Genomic DNA, 24,257 nt, shown 5'->3' with positions numbered 1-24,257 from the left:
GCCCCACTGGAAACTAAAAGGCTACCTGCAGACACAGGCAGAGCTGTGGAAAGCACCAGTGATTCTGAAGTCAAGATAAACCAGACAGTTGCATAAATGCCAGCTTTGCTTTTAAACCAGCAGCCCTTCAAAGCTGGCAGATCAGAGTTTTCCCAGTATATGGCCAGACAAGTCACTGCTGCTATTCATGAAGCTAAAAGCAAACACAGAAGTCATACTCTACAAGCTCCCCTCAAAATTCTTCCCCTTGTTTAACAGCCAAAGGAATTTGGCACACACAGGGAGAGGCTGAAGCTTTGGGATTACAGTGTTGCAGGCTGCAGCTTTATGCTTTTTTCTCAAGGCCAGGCAGACACAAGCCCCAGCACTGGGGTCTTCTCAGGGGAAGAGCCTCCTCCTGCAGCGTGAAGACCCAGCAGAAGACAAAGCACAGCCTCTGCCTGCTCCGCCTGCAGCACTGCCCCAGGCTCAGATGCACAAGGCCAAAAGGGAGCTAGAAATTGCAGGAATCTCATCCAAAGCCCCTCCCTCCAAGGGGCAGCAGGTACAGGTGTACATCTAGGAGAGCACTGCAGCGACATGGGTTCAAATACTCTTAAGAGCAGTAACCAAGGCTTGCCAGAAGGGGCTGCCCATGTATGTCTTGGAAAGAAGGCAGCAGCTCAGTCTTTGGGAAATTAATTTCTCAATAAACCGCTGCCGATTGTTTCTTATGCCAGCTGCCAAACACAGAAGCCAACTTCTCCTATAGCCAACAGACAAGAGGGCTGCACAAGCTTCCTCCTGAGCATGGGGCTGCCTGCATTTGGAATGGCACTGGCCAGTGATGGGAGAGCAACGCTGTCTCCTGAGAACATCACGTCCTTGCCCTCCGAGCAGCCAAAAAGCACACCAGTGACAGCTAACACTGACAACTGCAATCCAGGCACTCATCTAATACGCACTGGGCAGAGCCAGCTTGTCCCACTTAGTGTTTTGCACTTCTGCATCCAATAGTATTCAGGAGTTTGCAGTCATGAGTGAGCTTGAGGACTCGGCACCACGTTGATGTAGGCAGAGCTTCAGTGCTTTTTCAGAGAGACCCAAGGCATGAAGACTTCCAGTATCTTGCTGAGGGTCTCCCAGAAGAGCTCTGGCAAAGCTCAGGAACCAAACCCGAGTCTCCCAACTCCCAGTCCTGGCACTGGACTCAAGACATCTTTCCACACACAAGCCCTGAACCATCAGTCAGAAGTTCATGACTTTGTCACTAACACCACAGCTGGACTTGACCTCAAGATGAAAGTCTCCAACCCAGTTACCAGTGTCCGGAGCCAGCTAGTCTCCAACTACACCGTGATTTTAAAACCATGTTTCTGCCAACACCAAGATGTTAAAACTCTCTCAAACTTCATTATGAAGTGTGGAGAGTGGCTTGAGCCAGACTGGAATCTTGGCAGCAGTTCTGTGTCGGGGAAGTAGCTATAGTTTAATCCTCAAACGAGCGAGGACTTCTCAGGGCATGACAAACATGGGGCTCAGCTGTCACAGCCTACCACCCACCCTGAATTTCCTGGAAGAGTCCCGACATTTGCAGCTCTGTTCAGCATCGTGCACTCACGCATGTGAAGTGGTCCCAGCTTGCTCAAATCTGCTGTGATGTTGCTCTGGTCTCCATAGCACTGCTTTCTGCCACCCATGTGAGATGCACCAAGGTCTGTTGTTACATGTATCATCACAACATGCAGCTTCCCAACTGCTATTCCAGGAGGGAAGCAAAGAAAACTCCTTTAACGAAGCATCGCCACTGCCTGATACCAGAAGTGTTGCAATTGGAAGAAAGGGAAAAAAAAACACATGGGAAAAGGAGAGAAAAAGAGCATACCTGTTACAGATCAGAAGCCTTGGAATTAGTGTGTGTGGAAAACACGACAGGCAGAAAAAAGGTTTGGCGGTGGAATAGGGAAGCTTCTCCCTTGGATGCTATCCAAGCCACAAGCAAATAGCAAAACCACAGTAAGAAAAGAGGTTAGGATGAGCTACAACCTGAACCTTTTTGGCTTCCCAGGCAGCCAAAGGATATGTTTGGCATATACAGTCCCCTGCCAAGCTTCCAAGCACTTCAAAGAAGCAAACTATCAGGACCTGTCACTCTACCACAGGAGACAGGCCTCATTCACCAACATGTGTACTGAGGCTCACAGCAAGGTCCCAGGGAGTGTGGGAAGAACCTAGCAAACTCAGCCAGCACTACTGCTGTCATTGCATCAGAGCAAACCCTTAGCTGCCCCTGGAGACTGCCTGATGGTGTCAGACAAGCTACAGGAGCTCACCTGCCTGCAGTCCTCATTTGGGAAACAGTCTCTTGCTTGTGTCTCTGTGTGACTGCCCCGGAAGGGGTAATGTGGGAGGGAGCATGAGATGACTGATTAACTGTTTTGGGGCTATGAAGCTAAAAATACTGGAGAAGTCGGGACATGGCAGCCAACAAGTCTCACACCTCAGCACACAAGGATACATTCCCCCTGCTCTCAAGGAAGTGTCACTGAACACAACAGCCAGACGTGGCACAAGGAAAGTGTCACATTCTTGGACCAGAGCCTCTCAAATCAGGTCAAAAACAGAGGCGTGATCTGTGCCCTGACCCAAGCAGGACAGCCTGTCACACACAGGAAATACCTTCCCCATTATGGATTTCCCTGCCCTTTGACACTTACAAAGATGATGTGAGAGGGAAGGTGTGAAATTCATTTCCACATCACAAGAGATGGTTTTGTTAGTGTGATTCATTCATTCAGCCACTGCAGTTTGTGCCTGAGGAGACCTCGGCAACCTTCAGAGGCTTCTATTCATTTCCATTCAAGTTCCAGGTTGAAAGTTTCAACCTCACTTACTGGTGGGTTTCAGGATAACAAGAGGAATGAACTTGCCTTTTGACTGGCAAAGAATCTGGAAACCAAGGAATCCAAGCTTGCTTTTACCTACTATTCTTATGGCAACAAATCCTACATCAATGCAGTGGGTCCAACCCTGTATATCTAACTGGCATATTGCCTTTCAAACGGGCACAATCATTTTCATTCCAAAAAGTGCTATTTCTGCATTAAAACAGAGCCTGTTTCAGAGAAGCTATCAAGAACTTGGCTCTGAACATCACCATCCCCACTCTAGACAGACCACCATAACTATCCCCTCAAAGCCCACCAGACACCCATTACACCACATAGCTTCTCTACAGAACAGGCAAGGTAACTTCACCTCAAACTAGTGCCACAGCTGACACAGGGACAAAGAGTACCTTGGCCATCACGTTTGCACACACAAGCATGGCAGAGACCATCACTTGTGAATGAGACCTGTGCTCTTTTCTTTCCCACAGCCCCAACTTTTCCAGCACAAAGGCAGCAGTTCCCCAGGGGAGAACATAACCAGGAGTTTCAAACATGCTCCTGCAGACACTGGACAAAACACAAAACCTGCAGCTGCAAATATGTTGGAGGCCACTGTACATCTTCTGCCTTTGCCAAAGGGGAGGAAGAAGTGCCTGTTTAACTCTCAGCATGTCTCGTTTGCACAAGTTAGAGAGTCTAAAACCCAGAAAACACAAACTTACAAAAAAGCCCCTCCTCAAGCTGTACACAGGAGCAGTTTACAGTCTCTCACTCCTGAGTCAAAGGACACAGAGACAGATGTTTCTGTGCCACCAGAGTAATCATCAGCTCCTGTCTTCATTAACAATGGGATCTCAGTGCTACTCCAGACCAGCACTGCCCTGCCATAGCAACGAGGAGGAAGAGTGCCCAGACAGCATGTATTACATTGCGAGATCAAAAGGCCCTCACTAGCAGCCTGAGGAGACCCGAGCACAGCCTGCAAAGCAGATGGCCCTCCACCTGTGCCCAGCCAGCAGCACACAGCCACCCACACTGCTCCCAAACCTGAGAACGTGCCTTTGTGCTACAGCTCAAACCCCTTACACACCCAGATCTCCCATGCATCCTGCTCACAAGAGCACAGTTCATCCTACATTTACATCCTTGTGTGCACAGGAGAGTAGGAATCTTTTTCCAAGCATATGACTCTATATCTTAGAGAGAAATAACAGAATTAAACACATAAGAGATGGTGTGTAACAAGACTTCGAACAGCAATCCTAATTCCTAATGCACTGGAATAAGCTCTGGAATTTATTATTCAATTGACTAGAAAGAAACAGAGGATTTACTATGGTGTTACTACTTCTGAAATTGAGGAGAAACATCAGCTAAAGGCCAATCTCGTGGGTGACAGATCCCCAAACTTCTCCTACTGACCCTGTGGCAACAGTCTTAAAAAGCAGAAAAGACCAAAATGGATGAGCCTGCTGAATTCCTTCTTTGTTATTCTGTAAACTAGCTTGTAGAACCCCTCTGGGAGAAGAAATGTGTTAAACGAAAACAACAAAGAAAATCCAAAGTTCAAACCCACCAAAAAGCAAGATTAATTCATGCAAGTTCAATTGCCAATGTCATCAAAAGCACACAGCATTTGCGATAAGCCAAACCAGCAGGAATACTGAAAGGGAGAGAGCCTGCAGTAACTAGCAGCTGGAAAGGGCATCAGAGCCCAGACTTCCCCACCTTTCAGTGGTGTTTGAAGCTAATGGATGAGTAACTTCATGCTGGGGTTCCAATGGCTCTTGCTGAAGGAAGAAGACCAGGTAAGCCCATCCCTGTACAAGCCAGCTATGGGTTTCCAGGGGAATCTTCAGATTCTGAAGCCAGAAAGTGCTGCAGAGACAGGATGCCTAAAGTCTAGAAAGTGAGACAGATACGTGACCACTGAGTACAGCAAGAGAGAGCAGGATAAAAACCTCACAAAACTTTGCTGGGAACATTCATTTTTCTCAGATGAGACAAGTAGGAGAGGAGACAAATATCACTCTCAAGCAGCATGCTTCCAGAAATGAGAGAGGGATTTTCACAGCAACAACAGTTTGAAGCAGAAAATGTTTGTCTTCTGAAGGCTATAACAGTGCATGATCTGCCTGGCTGTTCATCAGTCACCTACCTCTCAAGACACTGTTTCACTGACCTCAACATTCATGCACAAATACTGTAATGAAAATTAGGCTGATTTTGGCCAACTGGGCTATAGCAAGAAGTTGTCTTATTCTCAAAGTCATAAAACACAGTAAGTCAAAAGAAGTGCTGTCCTCATCTTCAAGGTGAGGTGGCATAACCTGACTGAAGACACAGAAGTCAGGAAAGCTGCAGCAACTGGAAGCAGGCCTCTCATCCTTGCCTGGCCTATGAGACCAACCCTGCTCAGTGAGCCTCAAGGAGCGCAGCATCCTCAGCATGACAGCATTCTGCATTAGCTGCCGCAGCAAAGGGACTGCTCAGGAGATGGGTTACCATTCAGATGCCTGGCTTTATGGGGAGGTGGGTGCAACCATCCAGGCAGCAAAGCCCCAGAGATTACATTGCTATTGAAACACCAAGACTTTATCACTTCCTTCAGACAGATAAACGGCATATGATTTTCTAAGTACACCAGGAGTTTCAGCCAGGCTGCTGGGAAGTTGCCTGTTCACTTCGTAACGTGACAAAGCAAAGGCATATCCTATGGCGTGCAGAAGCTGAAGCCTTCACTACACAAATGGAAAGAGTTCAAGAACAGATCTGCTGAGGGAAAAGTCTCCAGCCAAGACTGCTCCAAAGCAACTCAGCACCCAAGCTAAATAAAGAGTCTGGGGTGGAGGGCAAGAACAGAGCAGCTCATCCCATCCCAGCCAAGATGATGACACTCCTGCAGAAGTACAGCTGCCAGCTGCCCAACAGCAAGTGAACAGAGAGCAAGGACATCACTAAAGCTGCTGGGCTGGGGATCTTGTGGATCCTCCTCTGTCAAAGGCTTGACCCTGAGCTGCAGTTTGTGCAATAAGGGAAAGAAACCTAACACGAATGAATGGGAGACAGGAAATAGATTAAATCCTTGTCTGGCCACACCGATGTCTGCTGTAAGCTGAGTCTCTACCAGAGAGCCCCTCTCAGCTGTCACCACGAGCTGAGAGATGCCTTGGGTTTTGGCTGGCGTCCCTTTAGCTAGTGAGCAGCCCGATAATGGGTGCTGGCAGAGTGAAAGCTTCTTCAGATACCGACTCCCTGCAAACAAGGAGATGAAAACAGTTTGTTTCAAGTGCAGCTGGGAGAAATACTATAAAGCCAAACTAATGCCAATGGCTGACTGACATTTTGCATTGCCTACAGTCATGCATAAGATCTTGTGAATCTGTCTGTGCCCCTCTTCAAGCTCAAGCACCAGAAATCTCACTAAAGAAAAAGACAAGGTGCCCAGATGTTGTTTGTCTTTTTGGCAAAGGAAAGAAGATATATTACCTGAACAACCACAGGGATATAGAGAGCACAAACATTTTTAGCCACTACAAAACCTGGAGTAAGTCGATATCACTAGAAACTAAACTTCCAGAAAGCCTGAAGGCAGAGGTACTAGTACGGAGAAGGTAAAGAGGAAACAGAAACAACATTGTTTGATGGGAATGAAGCATTGGCCATGTGAAGCATTCCTGCTACACTGTCATGTAGAGCAGACGGAGTCAGGCAGGCAATCCTTAAGAACCACAGAGAAAATACAGAAGCTCCTCCATATTACAGGAACACAATCAAGAGCTGGTGACCTATAGAAGGGATTCACTGTTTCCCTTTCCATGAAGCTAGCATAAGTTCTCTCTGGCATTTTGCAACGCATTGGCACAGGACACCATCACATCTGATACTAGCACACTGCTGTCCCCTGCTGAAGCTATCTACTGAAGATGTCCCTACTTGGGCTGTCCCCCCAAGACACAAATCCCATGACCAGGACAGCTCCCAGACAAAGACCTGTATCACCCAAAGCTTTCAGACATGCTAAGATAGAGTTTTGGTTGGTTTTTGTTTTGGAAAAGCAGGTAAAGATCCCTCTCAAACTACCAGGTAGAGGAGGTGGGGGGAGTAGGGAACCTCAGTTTTCTGCTCTGTTCATCTTCTGTAGGAGTCTTCAGAGACCTGCCAAAAGAAGCTGTGCAGCATGGTGGCTGCTGTAAGCTTACAAGCCCCTCCAAAGCCACTTTCTAAGCAGAAAAAGAAAGAAAACAAAGCACAACTTGCAAGGAACTGCACTAGCAAGTGAAGTGCTGAATAAAAGAGGGACTCAACTGCCCTGTGACTTTGGGGACTGTCTGTCTTGTTGCTATCCTTGGGAATTTTCACTTGAAAACAGGAGATTGGATTCATCTGAATTCAGAGAAAAAACTGGCATCTCCTAAAGAGACAATATTAATTTTGGTGAAAGAGGATAAAAAAAAATACATCAACCTCTGCTTGACTCCGAGGCAACAGAAAGCCAGTTAGTCACATATCCCTAGGTGCTGGCAACATAATATTGATAGGTTAGCATGTAGGCCCAGCACCTCAACCATACAACATGACTCAGGGTTACCAGATGTTGCCCACAGTTGTTCCATGTCACAGGATCCATCATTTTCAGTGGCTGTGTTTCATTCTGTTCTCAGAACTCGGATGCACTGCTGGAAACAAGCAGCCACTTATAAAAGATGTCTGGCATGGGGATAACTTCAAAAACCCACTCAGCTCTCAGGATGTCAGTGGCTTCGACTTCATTGCTACATGTTCCCTTTTGTAGGGTGGCAGTACAGGAAGTTATCAGGAGCCAGCACGTGTCACTCCTGCTTTACCGTTGTTGATAAACGGATTGCCTCTAGCATTTGTCAGCAGCTTTCTAAAGGTCCTTGAGAAAGAGATGTCCAAGGTCTCTCTCTACTTCATGCAGGAACATCATATGGGGCATGATTAGAGGACAGACAGCACAGTCATTTCTTTAGAAGGGTGCCATTCACTTTGCTTGCGTTTCCTCCCACTTGCAAAAAGAACAGAGCATTAGCATCCTTCCAGCTCTTCTGGGAGGTTCCTTGAAGGTCATCAAGTCCCACTGTTAACCTGCCACTGCCAAATCCACCACTAAACCATGTCCCTAAGCACCACATCTACACATCTGTTACATACCTCCAGGTGAACTGCCTTCCAGAAACACAGCTCCTGTCCACTGAGTTTTCACCAGCTGAGACCTTAATTATCAATAACCCCAGATTCTTTCCATGTTTTCACATAGAAAAGTCTGCTGCCAGTCTGCATTGTCTCCAAACAATTGGACTCGTCAGGCAAATGAACCAAACTCCATTTGAAACTGAAAAGTTCCATGAATAACAATGTCACAAGAGCACACACCACTCCTAAAGGCTCTGGGTTAACAATGTAAGAATCGATGTGTATGAGTAACTGCAGGAGCCCATAAAAAGGATTTTTACTAGTAACATGATCAATTGTTTGGTACTTATGAAACTATAGTTATGTTAGCAGGGAAAAATAAGCAAGATTTTTGGCAAGTTTAGGAGACAAGGTGAAAGCTCACAAGTTTCTAATGACAATTATGTGCATAAAAAGTCTGGGAAATTAAAAAGCTTCACAGAAGTTTGGCCATGACAGTGTAAAATATTAAGTGTTTCAACCACAGCCTTGCATAAAACAAGACCAAAGAGACACCAAAGCAGATATATTACAAGTGAAAAAATTCCCACTGACCACTGGCCAAGTAGAAACTGGAGAACCAACTGTGGTAACTGCCACATGGAAAATGTGAATTCCAGATGAAGAGTCACAAGAACAGTCTGGGAAGGTGGGTCTCTGGGTATTTCAGTGGGAAGTTCAACCACATTCTGGCTAGGTTATCAATTACATGAGGCCCTCACTCAGTGCCCTGTGGGTGAACGGGTAATAACACCAATAAAATGACTAAGCTTTGTGAGCTAAATTATGAGCTTGTCTACATGGGAAATTGTTAGAGAAGCTAGGTGCAAATTTAGAGCACAATGGGTTTTTTACACCAGTTCCCAGATGGGTGGGTAACACTATTCTGCTCTAAGAATGTCCTTCAGAAAAGGCAAAGCTCAACAACACAAGGACATTTTGCATAGTGAAAGATGGTAGCTGGGGATAGCTATTTCACTCAGGGTGAATGCAGGTAGGTTTCAAGACTGTAAATGATAGAAAGGCAAAGCAGGCTCAGGCCAAGTTTTTGACAAGTCAATGTCTCTTGAGCTTTGTTTCTCATCTAGGGAGAGAAGACATTGTGCTCATGCATGCCTCTAAAGGATATGGAGATGTGGGAGTAAGAGCACTCTAAGGAAATTCCACTGTGAAAGGTACAGGGCACATTACCTGTATCCATCACCAGCTGCAAGGAATATGATCAAAGCTTTCTACCTTACCTGATCAATATACTCTTGAAGACCCGAGTAGGAGGACTCGGCACCAACAAGCCACGTAGTGCCACTGGTCCAGCACCCCTGCTCTCCCTGTTCAGTCACACTGCACTCTGTTGGACCTTACATTTATTTAGCTTTACACCTGACTAACAGCACTCTCCTATGTGGAGAAGCACAGACTGGCACTACAACCTAAGCTAAACTGTCTCACACAGCTTGTCTCTGATAGTCCACTTACCTTCATGGGTAGTTGCTCCGCAGCTAACACAAGCAGCACTCTTTGGTTATGCCACCACGAAGCTGGATTTCCCATCTGACCCATTGATCTCAACCCTCTACCCAGTCCTTCAAAGCTAACCAATTTCGTGAGAAGTGGAGGAAAATGCGGGCAAGGTGAGACATGAAGATTTTTACCTCACTAAGTTGGCACAAGGTCCTGGCCACCGGCAGCTCTGATAAACTCGCTGGATCACCGTTTCTGACCCATTCTGCACTTGGCAGGAAACTGTCCGTGTAACCGTATAGTGACACCAATGCCTGCAGAGAGAAAGGACACTGTTAGCCCCCGGAAGACAGCAAGCTGAACCAATATACATCACACTGCAGCAAACACAGAGCAAGTATCTGGGGGTGGGGTTGCTGCTGCTGCCAGCCATAGCTAGCCTAACTTGCAGTCTTCAGTTCTCACCCCACCCTCTCCTCCCAATAGCTGCAGAAAGATTCCCTGCTTCTGCCAACCTGAACCACAAGAGATCCAGTAACGCCTCTTGCTTGGTCCTCAGAGGCCAGAGTTTTATAGTACATAATTTAGTTCTGTTATCATAAACAATAGGACTTTAGAAAGGGTGGGGGAGGAAAGGGGGAGAAGTGTTCCAAATCTCCTGATAGTCAGTTCCCATTGTACTGGTCTTAATTTCATCCTGCTTGTTATGGTATCATTCCGCAAAGAATGTCTGAGCTGGAAAACTCTGCTTTTTGGTGTGGTGGAGCTCATTGTCAGCACAGCTCAAGCAAGTCATATTGCTGTCCTGGTGAGGTTACAGATGAAAAATGGGCAAGAGAAAACACAGAGAAGGGAGGAACTGGTGTCTTATGCTGGCTCACAGGAAAACAAGAGTGAGGTTACTCCTCATTGAAAGGTGCGTGAGGAGGAACTGCAGTGTCAGCCCTGTGAATCAGGACCCTCTTCCATCTTCTCTGAAGAATATGCTTGAGTTGGGGGGGGAAAGGATACTTCCATTTTCCCCTTGCAAGCATCACTCATGTTTGCCAAATGCTGGTTCATGGTTTTGCTTCTTGTACCTTAGCACAGTTAACAGGCTCCAGAGCCACTTACTTACTGATTGGGGATCAGAACCAGGGTCACGAGTGGGAAGCAGAGACACACCAGCTTGTGCTCTAATACACACAAAATGCTTGTGTAAGCATTCCCGGCACATGCAGAGGAGTCCTAGCTCCTCATCCCTCTTAAAGCAAGAGCCTCCAGTACAGCTGATCCCTTCTTCTCCAAGTATCACAGTGGCTCCCCAGCCCTGCATACTAAAAATCAAACTGCTTGCACAGTGGGACCAGGCACCTGCAGGTCCCCTCCTCCTTCCCTAACTCACCTTCCCCACGGCAGTTTAATTTTTCTAGTATTTGCCATTTACAGCATTTGTTGTGGTTTGTTTCCTTTTTGGATCCCACTCCATCTCCACAGGAGGCTCCCTGCTCTCTGGATAACTCATTTCCATGAATAGGAGGTACCAACGCCAGCGGCGCCAGCGGCGCCAGCGGCTGAGCCGAGTGCTGCAGACCACAATGGGCAAGCTGGGGCCAGCAAGCAGCTCACCGAGCCGCAGCTACAGCCAGAGAAGTTGGGAACCCAGAGACAGGGTGGCTTTCTACCCAGTGCCAACGACCCCAACAGCAACACCAAGGCAGAGCCATGCAGCTTTCCCTGCAGACAACGCTCCTGCTCACTGTAAACCCACTTGCAATTCCTCATCAGGAAGCATGGACTACAGTCACGTCTCAGGTGACCCCAGGCTGGTGTGGAGGTCCTGGAGAACCACTTCTCAGCTTTATTGAGGATCTGTGGTGTACCTATAGGGATCAGACACCACAGTACCCAAATGCTTCTACTAACATCTACATCACAGAACAAAACTGGGGGAAAAAACAGAAGCTTAATGAAGCTTCAGATCACATGATGACAGCAGATCTTTTAACAGGTCCAACATGATTTCTGCTCAAAGTTTAGGGGGCAAAACCCAAAGACAAAAAGGAGTTAAAGACCAGAAATGTGACAGTTCAAAGTGAAGTCTTCCTTTTTGTTTCACATGCACACATGGCGCAATTGGCCGTTTCGTCTCTCTAAGCCTCAGTTGTGGGGTTTGTTGAGACGGGTGTTGCTGGATAACATCTCATGCCAGGAGAAGGGGCAAGTCAAGCAGGGCTGGGGAAGCCACAGCTCTGTATGATCTACCTTGAGTCTGTTTTAAGCACAACACCCACGAGCCCCAAGGCCAAAGCATTTCATGTCAGGAAAAGCAAACTGCACACGTACAGAACCTGACACAATAATGGCAAGAGCAACGAGAAGCATCAGTCCCAACACAAGAGCAATGCTAGCAACATGTAACAGAGCATAAAGGGGCACAAATACTAACAAATTCAAGCTAAAGATACTAAATGTTTTAAAACAGCTGAATTATCAAGGACTTGAGTGCCTCCCCTCATGTTAAGACCATTTGTCTGGCTTGTCAATGAAATCCAAATAAATATTTATTTACACATACTATGCCTTAACTGTGTCCCTCTGGCCTTCTCCCATCTTTCATCAGTCATCTGGGATGAAGTTCTGTTTCCATGGTGTGGAGCTGGATTACCCTACACTGATTATTTCACTCTAATCCTGATTTTGGTGGGTTTCCAAGACAACCTGTCCTGCCTTCTTGGGTGCACACAAAGGACTTCTGTCAGATAAAACCAAAAGAATTCAACTGCACTCTGAGCAAAACCCTCCATATATGATGCCGAGTCTGGAGAACTTCATAGTCCTGAAGGCAAATGAGGTGGGAAGGTGAACAAAGACAATCACCACCACATACCCCAGCACGATGCAGAAAAGCAAGGCAGCTATGAAGGCAGACCCTGTGATTACCAGAAGGAATCTGGCAGCCTATCTGCTCTGGTTAATGTAGAATGGCAGCTCCAAATTGCAGCTCCTGAGGAGAAATTGGAGACTAACCATTACTCCCTTTAGCTTGCCCTTGCATAGACCACATTTAATATCATCTTGCTCCTTCAAGGATTATTTTCAGCCAGCCTGGGAGTCTAGCACTACATTAATGGATCTGGAGCTAAAGAGGTGGCAATGTGCAGGCTGCCTCTGTCAAAGCTTGCAAGAAAGGGTGGTTATTTTAGGCTGCTTCCAAAGCTGGTTTTACCAGAGCTTTCATTCAGTGGGGGCTGCTGATTTTCTTTCCAAATGAGTCCAAAACTCCTGCTGTCTGACTAGGTCTCTTGCACCTTTGCTCTACCTGGTCCTTGGAATAAGCTGTTCAGGTAACTATCCCCTTGCAAGCTCAAGGAATTTGGCAGTCATGCTGTCATTTCTGCCTTGAAAAAGCTTTTTGTGGAGGCGAGACATGCTGGACAGACCTTGCTACAATCTAGTGACAGAGCCTTGAGCAGCAGTTGGTGGTAAAGGCTGCTCCCTCACTACAGTCCACAGAACAGAAGCCTGGACATTGGTGGGGGAAGAAAACAAATACTTGTCCAGGTTTGTGACTTTAGATGACCTGCTCAGTAACCTGTTATAAAAGCAAGCAATCACTATTGGAAGTGAGAAGCTTCCAAAGGCTCTCCATTCACTGCTTTCCTTGCCTGAAGCCATCACTTGGGTTTGCTAGGCAAACAGGACTGATAGCCCATGGTAGAATAACAGATCCTGCACTCAAATCCAGAGACAACCTTCCACCTTCCTGAGCAGGAGCACCAAGTGTGCAGTGACAGTGATAAAGTACCACAACATTTGCCACCCCAGCACTCCCAAAGTCTTCTCTAAAGCAGAACTACCACAGCGTGGATCACAAAAAATGTTCAGACCCCAAAGACACTCAAATAATGCCACACGAACACATATTTCTCTTCACCAGCAGGCGGAAGAGTTTGTTTACAGAGGTACCCACCTACGAGTGAAAGGTACATTCCCATTTGCAAAACATCACACCCTTAGCTTCCCATAAACAGCATAGCTTTCCTACAAATGCATCTATTAGGATACACAGATTGGAACTCACTGTAGATATCATAGCACAGTGACTATGACAGACGAGAGACAGACAAAACCACCCCAACATTTCTCTTTGCAAACCAAAAGTCAGCAAGAACAGTCTCCAGAATGCAAACAGGCTTCAGACAACGTGATGAAAGGCCCCATCATGGCTTACAGAGATTATAAATGACCCTTTATATTATATACAGATGCTAGCAAGAAAGGTTTAGGACTTTTCCTGGCATGCATCCAGGATGGCAGAGAATGTATTGCTGCTTATTCAAAAACAATATCCCAACCAAGCAAACAAAATGATGAAAATGGCAGCTCCTTTAGGGCTGTGTCTGTCGCATCTCATGCATGCTCATCACAAGCATATTTAGCACGATGCCCTGCAGCGTCTGGTGGCATTCAGCTTCCACTGCTCTGCTTAGAGAGCCAAGTCTCCATGGTCCATTTCCCCCAGCTGTTTCCAAAGATAAACTCTTTTCCTCTCTCACCTTGTTTAACTCCTGGAAGAGTTTCATGGACAACTGAGGACCTGCAGACCATGGCCTGCTAGCTACTGATTTAGACAGTTTTGTTCAGGGGCTACAGACCAAGATCTCGCATCTTGATCACAGCTGACGTGTTGTTCCCGAGGGAATACAATTGCCGATGCCAGTGTACATCCAATCGTATTTACTGTAGCGGTTCAGGGTGTTACTAAGGACCTTTCAGGCTAACTAGAGCAATGAATTCAATAGTTTGACTCCATTTGGAGAGCCTCTGAAAACTACTATTCTGAGCTTAAATGCTGGGAGGCAGTCAGCTGCCTGCTCTCTGCTGACTCAGCTGATTCATGGCTTCAGGCACCTGGACACTGAAGCCTGAAGTTAGGAAAACCTAACTTCCCAGGGCATGCATGGAGCAGGCTGAAAGGACCTCAAAGGGTAGCTGAATTTACACAGGGAGCTTTAGCTGCATTTTGCTTCTCCAAGTAGATGCCGGGGAGGAAAACATACTGTGCACCCCACCAGCTTTCTGAGCCTTTGCACCCCTCATCAGGAACCTTATTTGGATGCACAGTTTATCCGCTGGAGATTCTGGATGCCTGTACGGCCTGTAATCCTACAGTGAGAGAGAAAAGGGACTGCAAAGGGTGGAGAAGTGCAGCGTAACAAATACTCAAGCTGAAATACTCAGTTCCAGAAGAGCTGTATACTCGCATATCAAAGCTCAATTCCCAGCTAGCGTGACTGCATTAGCTTAGAGCAATCATTTCACAGATGGGAAGACACTGACAGACAGCAAGCTTCCTCTTCCCCCTTCTCACCACTGGGATTTGCACAGTACTGTTTCCTAAGCCCACCACTCAAGGGATGTGTAAGGGATCACTCCACCCATTCACCCACTGTGAATACTTAGAAAGACTCACACCACAACAAGCTTACAGAGCCATCCCCCAAAGCAATGTTTCTATCTCCTAGTCCAAGTGCTGGCTTTTCTCTGAGCTTCTCAAACTCCTGGGGGTCCCTGGAGGTCCTTCTAGGCAGTTTCCAATGAAAAGCCAACTGGTTGTTCGTAGGCTTCATTTCACTGTTCAGTTTGTGACCGCTAGTCCAATGTCAGAAACCACTGGGCTGAACTGATCAGGACTCAGCAAGCAGCCCGTTTAATCAGGAATGTGCAACTTGGAAATGAAAGCAGCTGCATTCTTGCTTAATCACTTCTTTCAGTGGGATGACAGCTCAGCTCCACACACAAACCTGACTTGCTGCTGTGCCCTGTTGAGGACATACCTACAGCAATCAACACCTACCACACACAAGACCTTCTGGCAATGTAGTCACTTGAGTGAAGGACAACTACATATCCATAACCTTACAGTACATCGTACTCCTACCAGCATTAAACACTGTGCCTGGAGCTGGACTCTGAACAAAGTCATTTATGTGGTTGTAGAGCAAAATAAAATGGAGATTTAGTGCAGGTTTAGTACTTATCATGCCACACAGTACAACAGAAAAGCTCAACTCACCAAGACTTAATCAACCAAGACAGAAGCAGGCAAAATTTCTTTGGATGAGGAGGACAAGGGACTCCACATGCTGGGTCATTCCATCAGCACCTGCTGCATGCGCGTGAGCATGAATTGACCCTCCTCATCCCCAATAAACACTTCAAAGTTTCTCAGTAAGGTTGGCATTCCTGATGCTTGCTATTTGCCCTAAAGCTTTGTGCTGTGTAAACAAGTGCACTGAATTATCTTTTTGTTTCCATAAGGATAACACACTGTGTGTTATACTTAGCAGAGATCAACATTTAGGGCACAGAAAACAGTAGGAGTGTTTTGATAGCTCGATAGATTTCCCCACATTCCCTAACAGCTTTCACTGGAGCTATCAGTTTCCCTGCAATCCTAGAGAGGAATTTCAATAAAATCAGACTTGACTTTCACTGGGAAAAGTTGCTGTTCTGATTCCTTGAAAGGGAACCATGCCCTCTTCTGTGTAAATAGTACAGCATCCCACTTGCCCTGCCCAAACAGCAACGCCTACGTTGTGTGCTGGAGCCCATCACCAGGAGAGATTGGTTATTTATACACTCTGCTGAGGCCAGGAGCAGAAGTTGCCCTCTACATGCCAAGAAATCCAGATTCAAAGGCTGCTAGGCTTGCTGGGGTACCTCTTCCTGAGCCACCCAGTTCTACATAACTACATTACTCCCTTCTTGTTCACAAATACACGCATCCCTGGATATGCTTTGACTCTCATCAGGATCAAGTTTACCAGCTAATTCAGTTGGCTGTGACCAGATTACACTTTACTGCTGTGACCTGGCTAAAAAGCAAACAATCCCGTCACGTGTTACTGGAAAGCTCAGATAAAAAACAAGCTGGGCTTAGGTTTCTCCTGCTCTTGACTATATTCATGCTCTCCCCAGGTGACCAGATTTTAGGATCTGAGCCTGTCATTCAGCTCATTGTCCAGAAAAAAGCCAGCTACAAAATTCAATTGTGAGCACCAGTCTTGATATTACAATGTTCAGAGTGGATGGACTGATTCAGGTCTGCAGATTGAGGGACTATTACTAAGGAATCCATGAAAGACCACCTGTCAGGGGCAAGGGGCTGGCTGTACTCAAGCTTGTGATGGCAAGGTTCACTTCAAAGCAGAGTCTGCTATTCCATTACAAAGTCTTATGAGGTCTGCAAGTCAGAAGACATGACAAGTCACAGTAATCTTGCTGTCAATATCTATGTTTTACGCATGCCTTACTCCCACCGAGTACTTCATACTCCCTGATAGAGGTTACCCCGACTCCTGTGAAAAAGGAGGAAAATCTTTTTTAACAGCCCATTCATTTTGGGAAATGAATAAAACTGGAAGCCTGCTGGTGTTTCTGAAGCCAGACAGCAGCAGCCATCTGAAGCAGCATAGAGCCAGAGGCATGAACAGGAGTAAAACAAGTTCCAGGTCTCCCACTCCACTGTGTTGGTCAGACAGACTGGAAGGAACTCCAATCCTTCTGCACACACCGCCCCTCACCCTCAATAAGAGTTTGGAAGAAAGCAGACATTAAAATAAGCTCCGGCCAGCAGAGTACGATAGGACAATTTATGTAGGTGTCTCCCAATAGCATAACACTTCCCCAGGGGGTAGTATGTGCTGTGCTTAGTGCACTTGAAATAGTTGCCGGTAACAGCCTAAAGTTTTCCCACACAAAGTGGATTATCATAGCCTGATGGAGGGGGTTTAGTCCTAGAGGAATCTTTGCCTTAGGAGGAAAATGCAGCTCAGCCTGCACAACAGCTTTAATCTTCAGCAAGTTCTACAGCCAACCACGTGTAACTGTGCTTTCCTTGCTTTGTTGTGTGCATGGTTGACCTTTCAAACATCATTAGCTTGAGGGCTGAATTTGCTTCAGTTCATAAGAAACTGCACAAAATTTTTCCTTATCCTTCTGCAGCCATCGAAGTTACAGGGGTTAAGGGAATAACCTCTCCCTACTGGAATTAGTAAAGGCCTAGAAGCAGAATAGCCAAATAGTACGGAACTATAGGTGCAACTCTTTTTCAGAGACAAAGAGGGAATCCAGCTCCCCAGAGCAACATTTATCTTCTTCAGCCATGAGACTATTCTTCTTCTCTTCCAATCCCTCACCTCATTCACAAGGCACTTTCCTACTGCTGTAAGTAATGAAGGAGGGGCTTTGAAGATGGTAACACTCATCTATTACACACGCTTGATTCATTGTACAGGAGATCCACCCTGTACACCAGCACTAACAAATGAAGAATATAATAGAGGCAGATGAGGACTTAAAGGTTGACCAGACAGGTAGCATCATGTTCAGTACATGCACCTCTGTGCCTATGCATCTGTTTACACATGCATACAGGGAAAGAGATGAAAAAGCACAAAGAACATCTCTCTAGCATAAAGTCATAGAATGGTTTGGGTTGGAAAGGACCTTAAGATCATGCAGTTCCACACCCTTGCCATGGCCAGGGACACCTCACACTAGACCATGTCTCCCAAGGCTCTGTCCAACCTGGTCTGGAACACTGTCAGGGATGGGGCAGCCACAGCTTCTCTGGGCAACCTGTGCCAGTGCCTCACCATCCTCACAAGGAAGAGCTTCTCCCTTATATCTAACCTGAACTTTCCCTGTTTTATACCCACTTTGCTAGTGGTGTGTTCCAACTGGATCTAACAATAAATATGGTTGACCTGAACCATAATTACTTTCATCATGAAAATGAAAGAAGTTAGTCTATGACCGAGTGCTCAGAAATAAAAAGGGGGTTCTTTGAAGCGCTTTGCTTTTACAGGCATTCTTCTAGGCACTGAACTGTTTTGCTTCTCCCTCCCCCAAGCTTATCACTGTCAATGAGAAGACAGTCATTTCCAGTGTTCACAGGGGGAGGAAAGAGGAAACACATGGAAATATCCATGGAATCTGTCTTTGTTAAATTAGACAGACTTGATAGAATTTGGCATTTGATATCCACACACCATGAAAATCATGCACAATTACAACCTGGGATGTCATTTTTGTAACATAAAAGCTTCTTGAATTAGAGCCTTTCAAAAGAAGAACTTGACTCTAACCATTTTTGCCCAGCTGGATAACCTGGCTGCAGATAGGTCTCCTACCTTCACATCACCAATACACCCCTAGTACTGGTTTGCTCATTCCTGGAAAGGGTGACCTTGATGGGAGGGATGGAGTCAAGGAAATAACTATCCTTAAGACCTTGATTGAAAGCACAGAGCTAGGATTTGGAACATCAGCTTTTTCTCTAAATACACCCACATCCAAAGGTGCCATTTGGCATTTGTTTATATGTCCTCCTCTGAAGATCTGATCTAGGATTGCTTGAGGACAGTGGCCCTGAAGTACAAGACTAACTTTGATAAGCCAGTATCTCTAAATTTACACCAACAAATTCATTCAGAATTAAACTTTAACTTTTAATTAGAAGGTGGAGGGGAAATTGTAAGTGGGAAAAATATGACAGACACTTGCCTGCTTGTCTTCAATGCCTCATGGAGAGGCAAACATTAAGAGAACTAGCATAAGGAGTCAGCAACCCTGTAACAGTATCCTGTGCTTTACTAGTGCTCGTGTTGTGGCTACAGAGACTCCTCCACCATCCAGAAAGGCAGCATCCATTGCTGTCTAATTCCCCTTGCTGCATTACATCATACAAAACACTTGGCACAATTTGAGACCTCCAAAACGGACAAATCAGGCTCCTGTTAGTTTTCAGGATCTCCTTCAAACCCTGTCCTTGGCCTTCCAGGGCCTGTATCCGTGTGCATCAACAGCCAGTCCGCAAGGCTGAACAGGGTCTGCTGCTGGATTTGTTTTGATTCTTGCAGAGCTCTGTACAGACCACAGTGCATCTTTGTGCCTCACATTCACTCCTGTGTTGCCAAACTCACAGCACTTACCAGCCCAGCAGCAATGAAAGCCACATGCATGACAGGAACACAGGGACCCTGCTAAACAAAGCAGCGTTTTTCATTAGCCTTAAAGTGGCACCAGAAGCCACAAATTACAAGAACAAAAGGCAACATCAAAAGGAGAGCACTGAGCATATCAAAGAAAACAATTAGGATAGCATGATCAAGTCATTGTTTCCTATTAATTGTATGATACTAATCTGTAATGTGCATGTGTCAGGTTTTTCCTAGAACTATTACTGTCACCAGATAGACACACCTTTTTGATGGCTAAAACCCAAAAGCTGTTATTGGAGATCCCACCAACAAAACATTGCTTCTTCTCTTTAAGGGAAGAGATTTCTTTTCCTGAGCCATTTCAACACTCAGGGTAGTGTTCTGTGGGCCCAGAAAGGCATTGAACGAATATCAGAGTTCCAGATTCACAAGTGTTGGGATGAAAACACCTGTACAGGCAGCTGTGCAAGGCAAACAGAACCCAGCTCTTCTAGCAACACTTCTGCCACCTGCCCTCCCTCCTTCTCTTTTCCTGTGGCACATTACAATCATTTCATTCAGCCAAGGTCTTCAGCAACTTGTAAAGTAGTTTGTGGCCCCTAATATACATGGGACTATGCAGCAGCTCTTTCTAGAGTAGTTATCTACCATGTGGTTGCCCATCACAGTTGGGAACTAGATTTCACAAGCCAAGGTGACCTCTTTCTAGAGTGAGCTTGCAGGAAGTGGCAGGCTTAGATTTATTACAGAATTATAGAATAGTTCAGGTTGGAAAGGACCTTAAGATCATCTAGCTCCACCCCCCCCGCCATTGGCAGGGGCACCTCCCACTAAACCATGTCACCCAAGGCTCTGACCAACCTGGCCTTAAACACTGCCAGGGATGGAGCATTCACAGCTTCCCTGGGCCACATCTCTTGTTTCAGGTGACTACCATACAAAAAGCCAGATGTCACAACATCCTCATTGAAACTGCTAAAGAAACAGCAAGAAAATCCTCCAGCTTTCTAATGTTACCACTGCTGAAGAAGGTGATTAGAAATAATAAGCCAGCCTAGACAATCCATCTACTTACACTGCTCTGAGATCAACAACTCCTCTTTCCCCTATTTGATTTGCCAGCTTAGCCACTCACATTCAGTGAGGCAACTGAAGCTCAGGCACCCGAAGCTCAGGCACCCATCAGCCAGCATTTCCCTGAGACAAGACTACCTACTGCTGGTGCTCCAGAAGATTTTCTGCGGAAAGCTATATCCTACCAACAGGATCTACAAGGGCTTTTGGGAAAGTTGGAGAAGGACTTTTTATAAGGGCCTGTAGGAATAGGACAAGGGGGAATGGCTTTAACCTGCCAAAAGAAGACTGAGATGAGCTCTTAGGCAGAAGCGCTTCCCTGTGAGGGTGCTGAGGCGCTGGCACAGGGTGCCCAGAGAAGCTGTGGCTGCCCCATCCCTGGCAGTGTTCAAGGCCAGGCTGGACACAGGGGCTTGGAGCAAGCTGCTCTAGTGGAAGGTGTCCCTGCCCATGGCAGAGGCTTAGGACCGGATGAACTTTAAGGTCCCTTCCAACACAACCCATTCCATGAGTATATGAACACGCCTGTTTTGAAGAGCAAAGCACTTTTCTCCTATTACCACTCTACTAATATGCAAGCTCACTCTGCATACCAGGCTGTGTTGGTGGGGTAGGTAAAGCAGGCTGCCTTCTGCTTGCCCAGCTCAGAGACCCCCAAATGAGCCACACAAGGCCCCAGCTCAGTGAAACCAAAGCCTTGCAAAACCTCTCTGCTGGGTATTCAAAGCGTTAACCAGGCTGAAAAACAAACCCCAAAGCCTGTGTGTTAATTTGCTATTTAAATTGAAAACTCTTTAGCCCATGATTGCCATGTCTGGCACAAGCCTGTCCTGGGCGTTACTACAATAAAAAAATAATTTGGAAAATAATCCTATTGTTCCAGTCACACCCATGGGAGTTTCATGTGTAGGGAAGTAGGAACATCAAACCCAAGATCTGTTGTGTGATCAGAGAACAGAGATTTGCCCTTTAAAACAGGCAGTTTTGATGCAAGTACATGTTAGAAGAGAGATCAGGGTCAGTGAGCTAAAGCAGGAGGATGTCTCCATAGCTTTTAAGGTTAGTAGATTCCTACTTGCACAGCCTAAACATCTCAAAAATCATCTTTACTGTAGTAAACTAGCAATACCCTTTACAAACACCAAACTACGCTCATGGGTGAGCACATCTTTCCCTTCCCTGCCTCCCTCTCAAGCCAGTCATTCCTAGGGCCCATCTAAATGCAGTAATAAATTGCCCTAAAACACCCCCCAGTTGCTGGTCATGAGCCCTCTGCACAAAGTGGAAGCCTCATTGAAAGCTCCATGGAACAGAACAGGGCCTGCATGCAGGAGTTACAGGCCCAGTGATCTGCTACACAGCAACCTCCTCGTCACCCTTCTCCAGACTCCCACTCTTACACTCCACCGACTGCATCCCTCCAATGCCATAAAAAGGAACCACATAGCATTTGCTGCAGATCAGTTCTTCTGCACACAGTAGTCCCACACCCCTGCTAGTGAATACTCTGAATTGCCTCAAGTTTTAAACTCACTCTTAAGCAGATGCTATACATTTCAATCACACAGGACCCATTGCACTATATCCACCTATAGACAGACCGTACAAAGACATCTAGAAACTAAGTGCTCTAAATATCTATTTTCAATTTAAAAGGTGGTTCTGCTTTTAACACATCTTCCTGAGCTTTCACTGGTTTTGGAAGCAGTTTCCATTCCTCATTTCTAGCCAAGAACAATTATTTGTGTTCTCCTTTTCAACCTTGCTGCAATCCAGTTTGTTCATTAGGAAAATGAAATGAAATCCTTCCTCTTGTGAGCAGGAACACTAACACCTTCCTCTGTTATTAAAAAATTCTTGAGCAATAGAAGAAATGGCTTTAGTGCCTCGGTGCTTTGGAAGCCTCTGTTTGGAAGGGAGATGGTCTTGAGGGAGGAGAGCTCCATTTCGGTATCCAGGTGGAAAATGGGTTTGATTTGGCCAAGTAATAACAGCCGAAAAAAAAAAACCCTCCACAGGCTGTGCACGCATAGTGGATTCCTTAGGAATGATAACACTGCCTTGAAACACTCCCGAGTACAACATGTGGGAAGCTGGATGGGGAGCAAGCAGCACCGAGCAAGAGAGAGGGGACAGCAGGAGGTCTGAAGGAGAGGTACAGACATTTAGCCAGAAAGAATTCCTGCCCTGTTCTCTGGGGAATTACAAGCATGGCAAACTCCATGAGCTGGGAATCTGTAGAGGGGTTTGCGTTGTTGTTGAAATGTTAAAAGGCAACCTAGCTGGCTCTACCAAGGCAAAGGGGAAAACACCACAACACTTGAACCACAGATTTGGTGAGTGCAAACTGGTGCACCCCAACGATCCAACCTCTTAAACAGGCTTCCCTCACCCTTTGCTGGGAATGGGAATGTCTGGAGTTACTGCTGAGAAGAGTCTCAGTCTGTGAGCAAAGAGAAGCAGTGACTGATATTAGGTATACCCCACACACCATTTTAGACACATACCACTTGCAAAAGCTTGTGGAGAATTCAAGGCACAGCCACTGGAGACAGTTGACATTTTTCTCCTATTTACACAGATTTAATCATAGAACACTAGACTGGAAGGGACCTTACGGATCATCTGGTCCAACCTTTCTTAGAATCATAGAATGGTCTGGTTTAGAAGGGACCTTAAAGCTCATCCAGTTGCAACCCCTGGCCACAGGCAGTGATACCTTCCACTAGACCATCTTCTGAGCATTCTGGTTTTGAAGACCTGACAAGCAATACAAGGAAAAGCATGGAAGAGAAAAGTTGAAAAGTCACGACATAAAGTTTATTAATCAGTTATTCTCTATATCTGCTACCCTTCTGGTACCTGGGGAAGAACAGCACACTGTTACTTTACTTACTGTGGGCAAACCAGTAAAGCCATGAACAACACATGGCTGCTTGGCAACAGCCTACACTAAGTAGGTATGCAAACAGCCTTCGCACATCACAGCTAAAACTTGCCTGTGCTTTTTCTCCCTCAAACACACATACATGAGTTTTCCTTTACACCTTTAAGTGCAGCTTGAAGAAAGTTTTACATGCAGCCTCTCAGCAAAGGATGATGCCAAATACAGCTACACTGCAAGCAAAGACAGCAGCTGCCATCACCACAACACTTACTTGACCCATGTACAAGGAAGCATATAGGGATGCCACAGACCAGCCAAGCCACTGAACTCACCAGTGTTCAATGTCCAGTTAAATGGCCATGACAGACTCATGTCACATACTTCTTGCAGCAGAAAAAAAAACTGGTATGAGTTTCAGTTGACACCACTCTCACATACACCAGTCAAAAAGGTTGGTTGAACCTCAGAGCATGGAACAGGGAGTGACAGAACAACTATTGAACTGTTTCCCCCCTGCTGTCAAGATGCCCATGGGAGCAGCCTAGTAAATTACTGGCAACATTCAAGCCACAAGCCACACGGAGTGTACAATTCCAGTCAAATGCTTGTGTGATGTTGGGTGTTGTGAGGGGGGTTTTGTTGGTGGTGGTTGGGTTTATGGTGCAATTTTTTTTTGTTTTTAAACAAACCCCAATCACACACATTAGAGCTGAAGGACATGCCCTGCAAAGCGAGCCTTGCCTCCACAGAGCACAGAGATGCTCAGATGCAAATCAATCA

General features: G+C 46.0%; 1 protein-coding gene across 9 annotated transcripts in view; it reads right to left on the bottom strand.

Moving 5' to 3' along the window:
- COL26A1 (collagen type XXVI alpha 1 chain) overlaps positions 1 to 24,257 on the bottom strand; it is a 172,551-nt gene that overhangs the window by 136,316 nt on the left and 11,978 nt on the right. For all 9 annotated transcript variants that reach the window (XM_061470406.1, XM_061470407.1, XM_061470399.1 and 6 more), the window contains exon 2: positions 9,719 to 9,841. In XM_061470406.1, coding sequence (XP_061326390.1) covers positions 9,719 to 9,841 — 123 coding nt within the window. The remainder of the gene's footprint in view (positions 1 to 9,718; positions 9,842 to 24,257) is intronic.

Source organism: Pezoporus flaviventris, unplaced genomic scaffold (genome assembly GCF_033815535.1).
Source record: "Pezoporus flaviventris isolate CSIRO_AGI_PZ_B2104156 unplaced genomic scaffold, CSIRO_AGI_Pfla_v1 ptg000063l, whole genome shotgun sequence".
Classification (NCBI taxonomy): domain Eukaryota; kingdom Metazoa; phylum Chordata; class Aves; order Psittaciformes; family Psittacidae; genus Pezoporus; species Pezoporus flaviventris.
The sequence above is the reverse complement of the archived record's forward strand: the minus strand, read 5'-3'. Positions and strand labels throughout refer to the sequence as shown.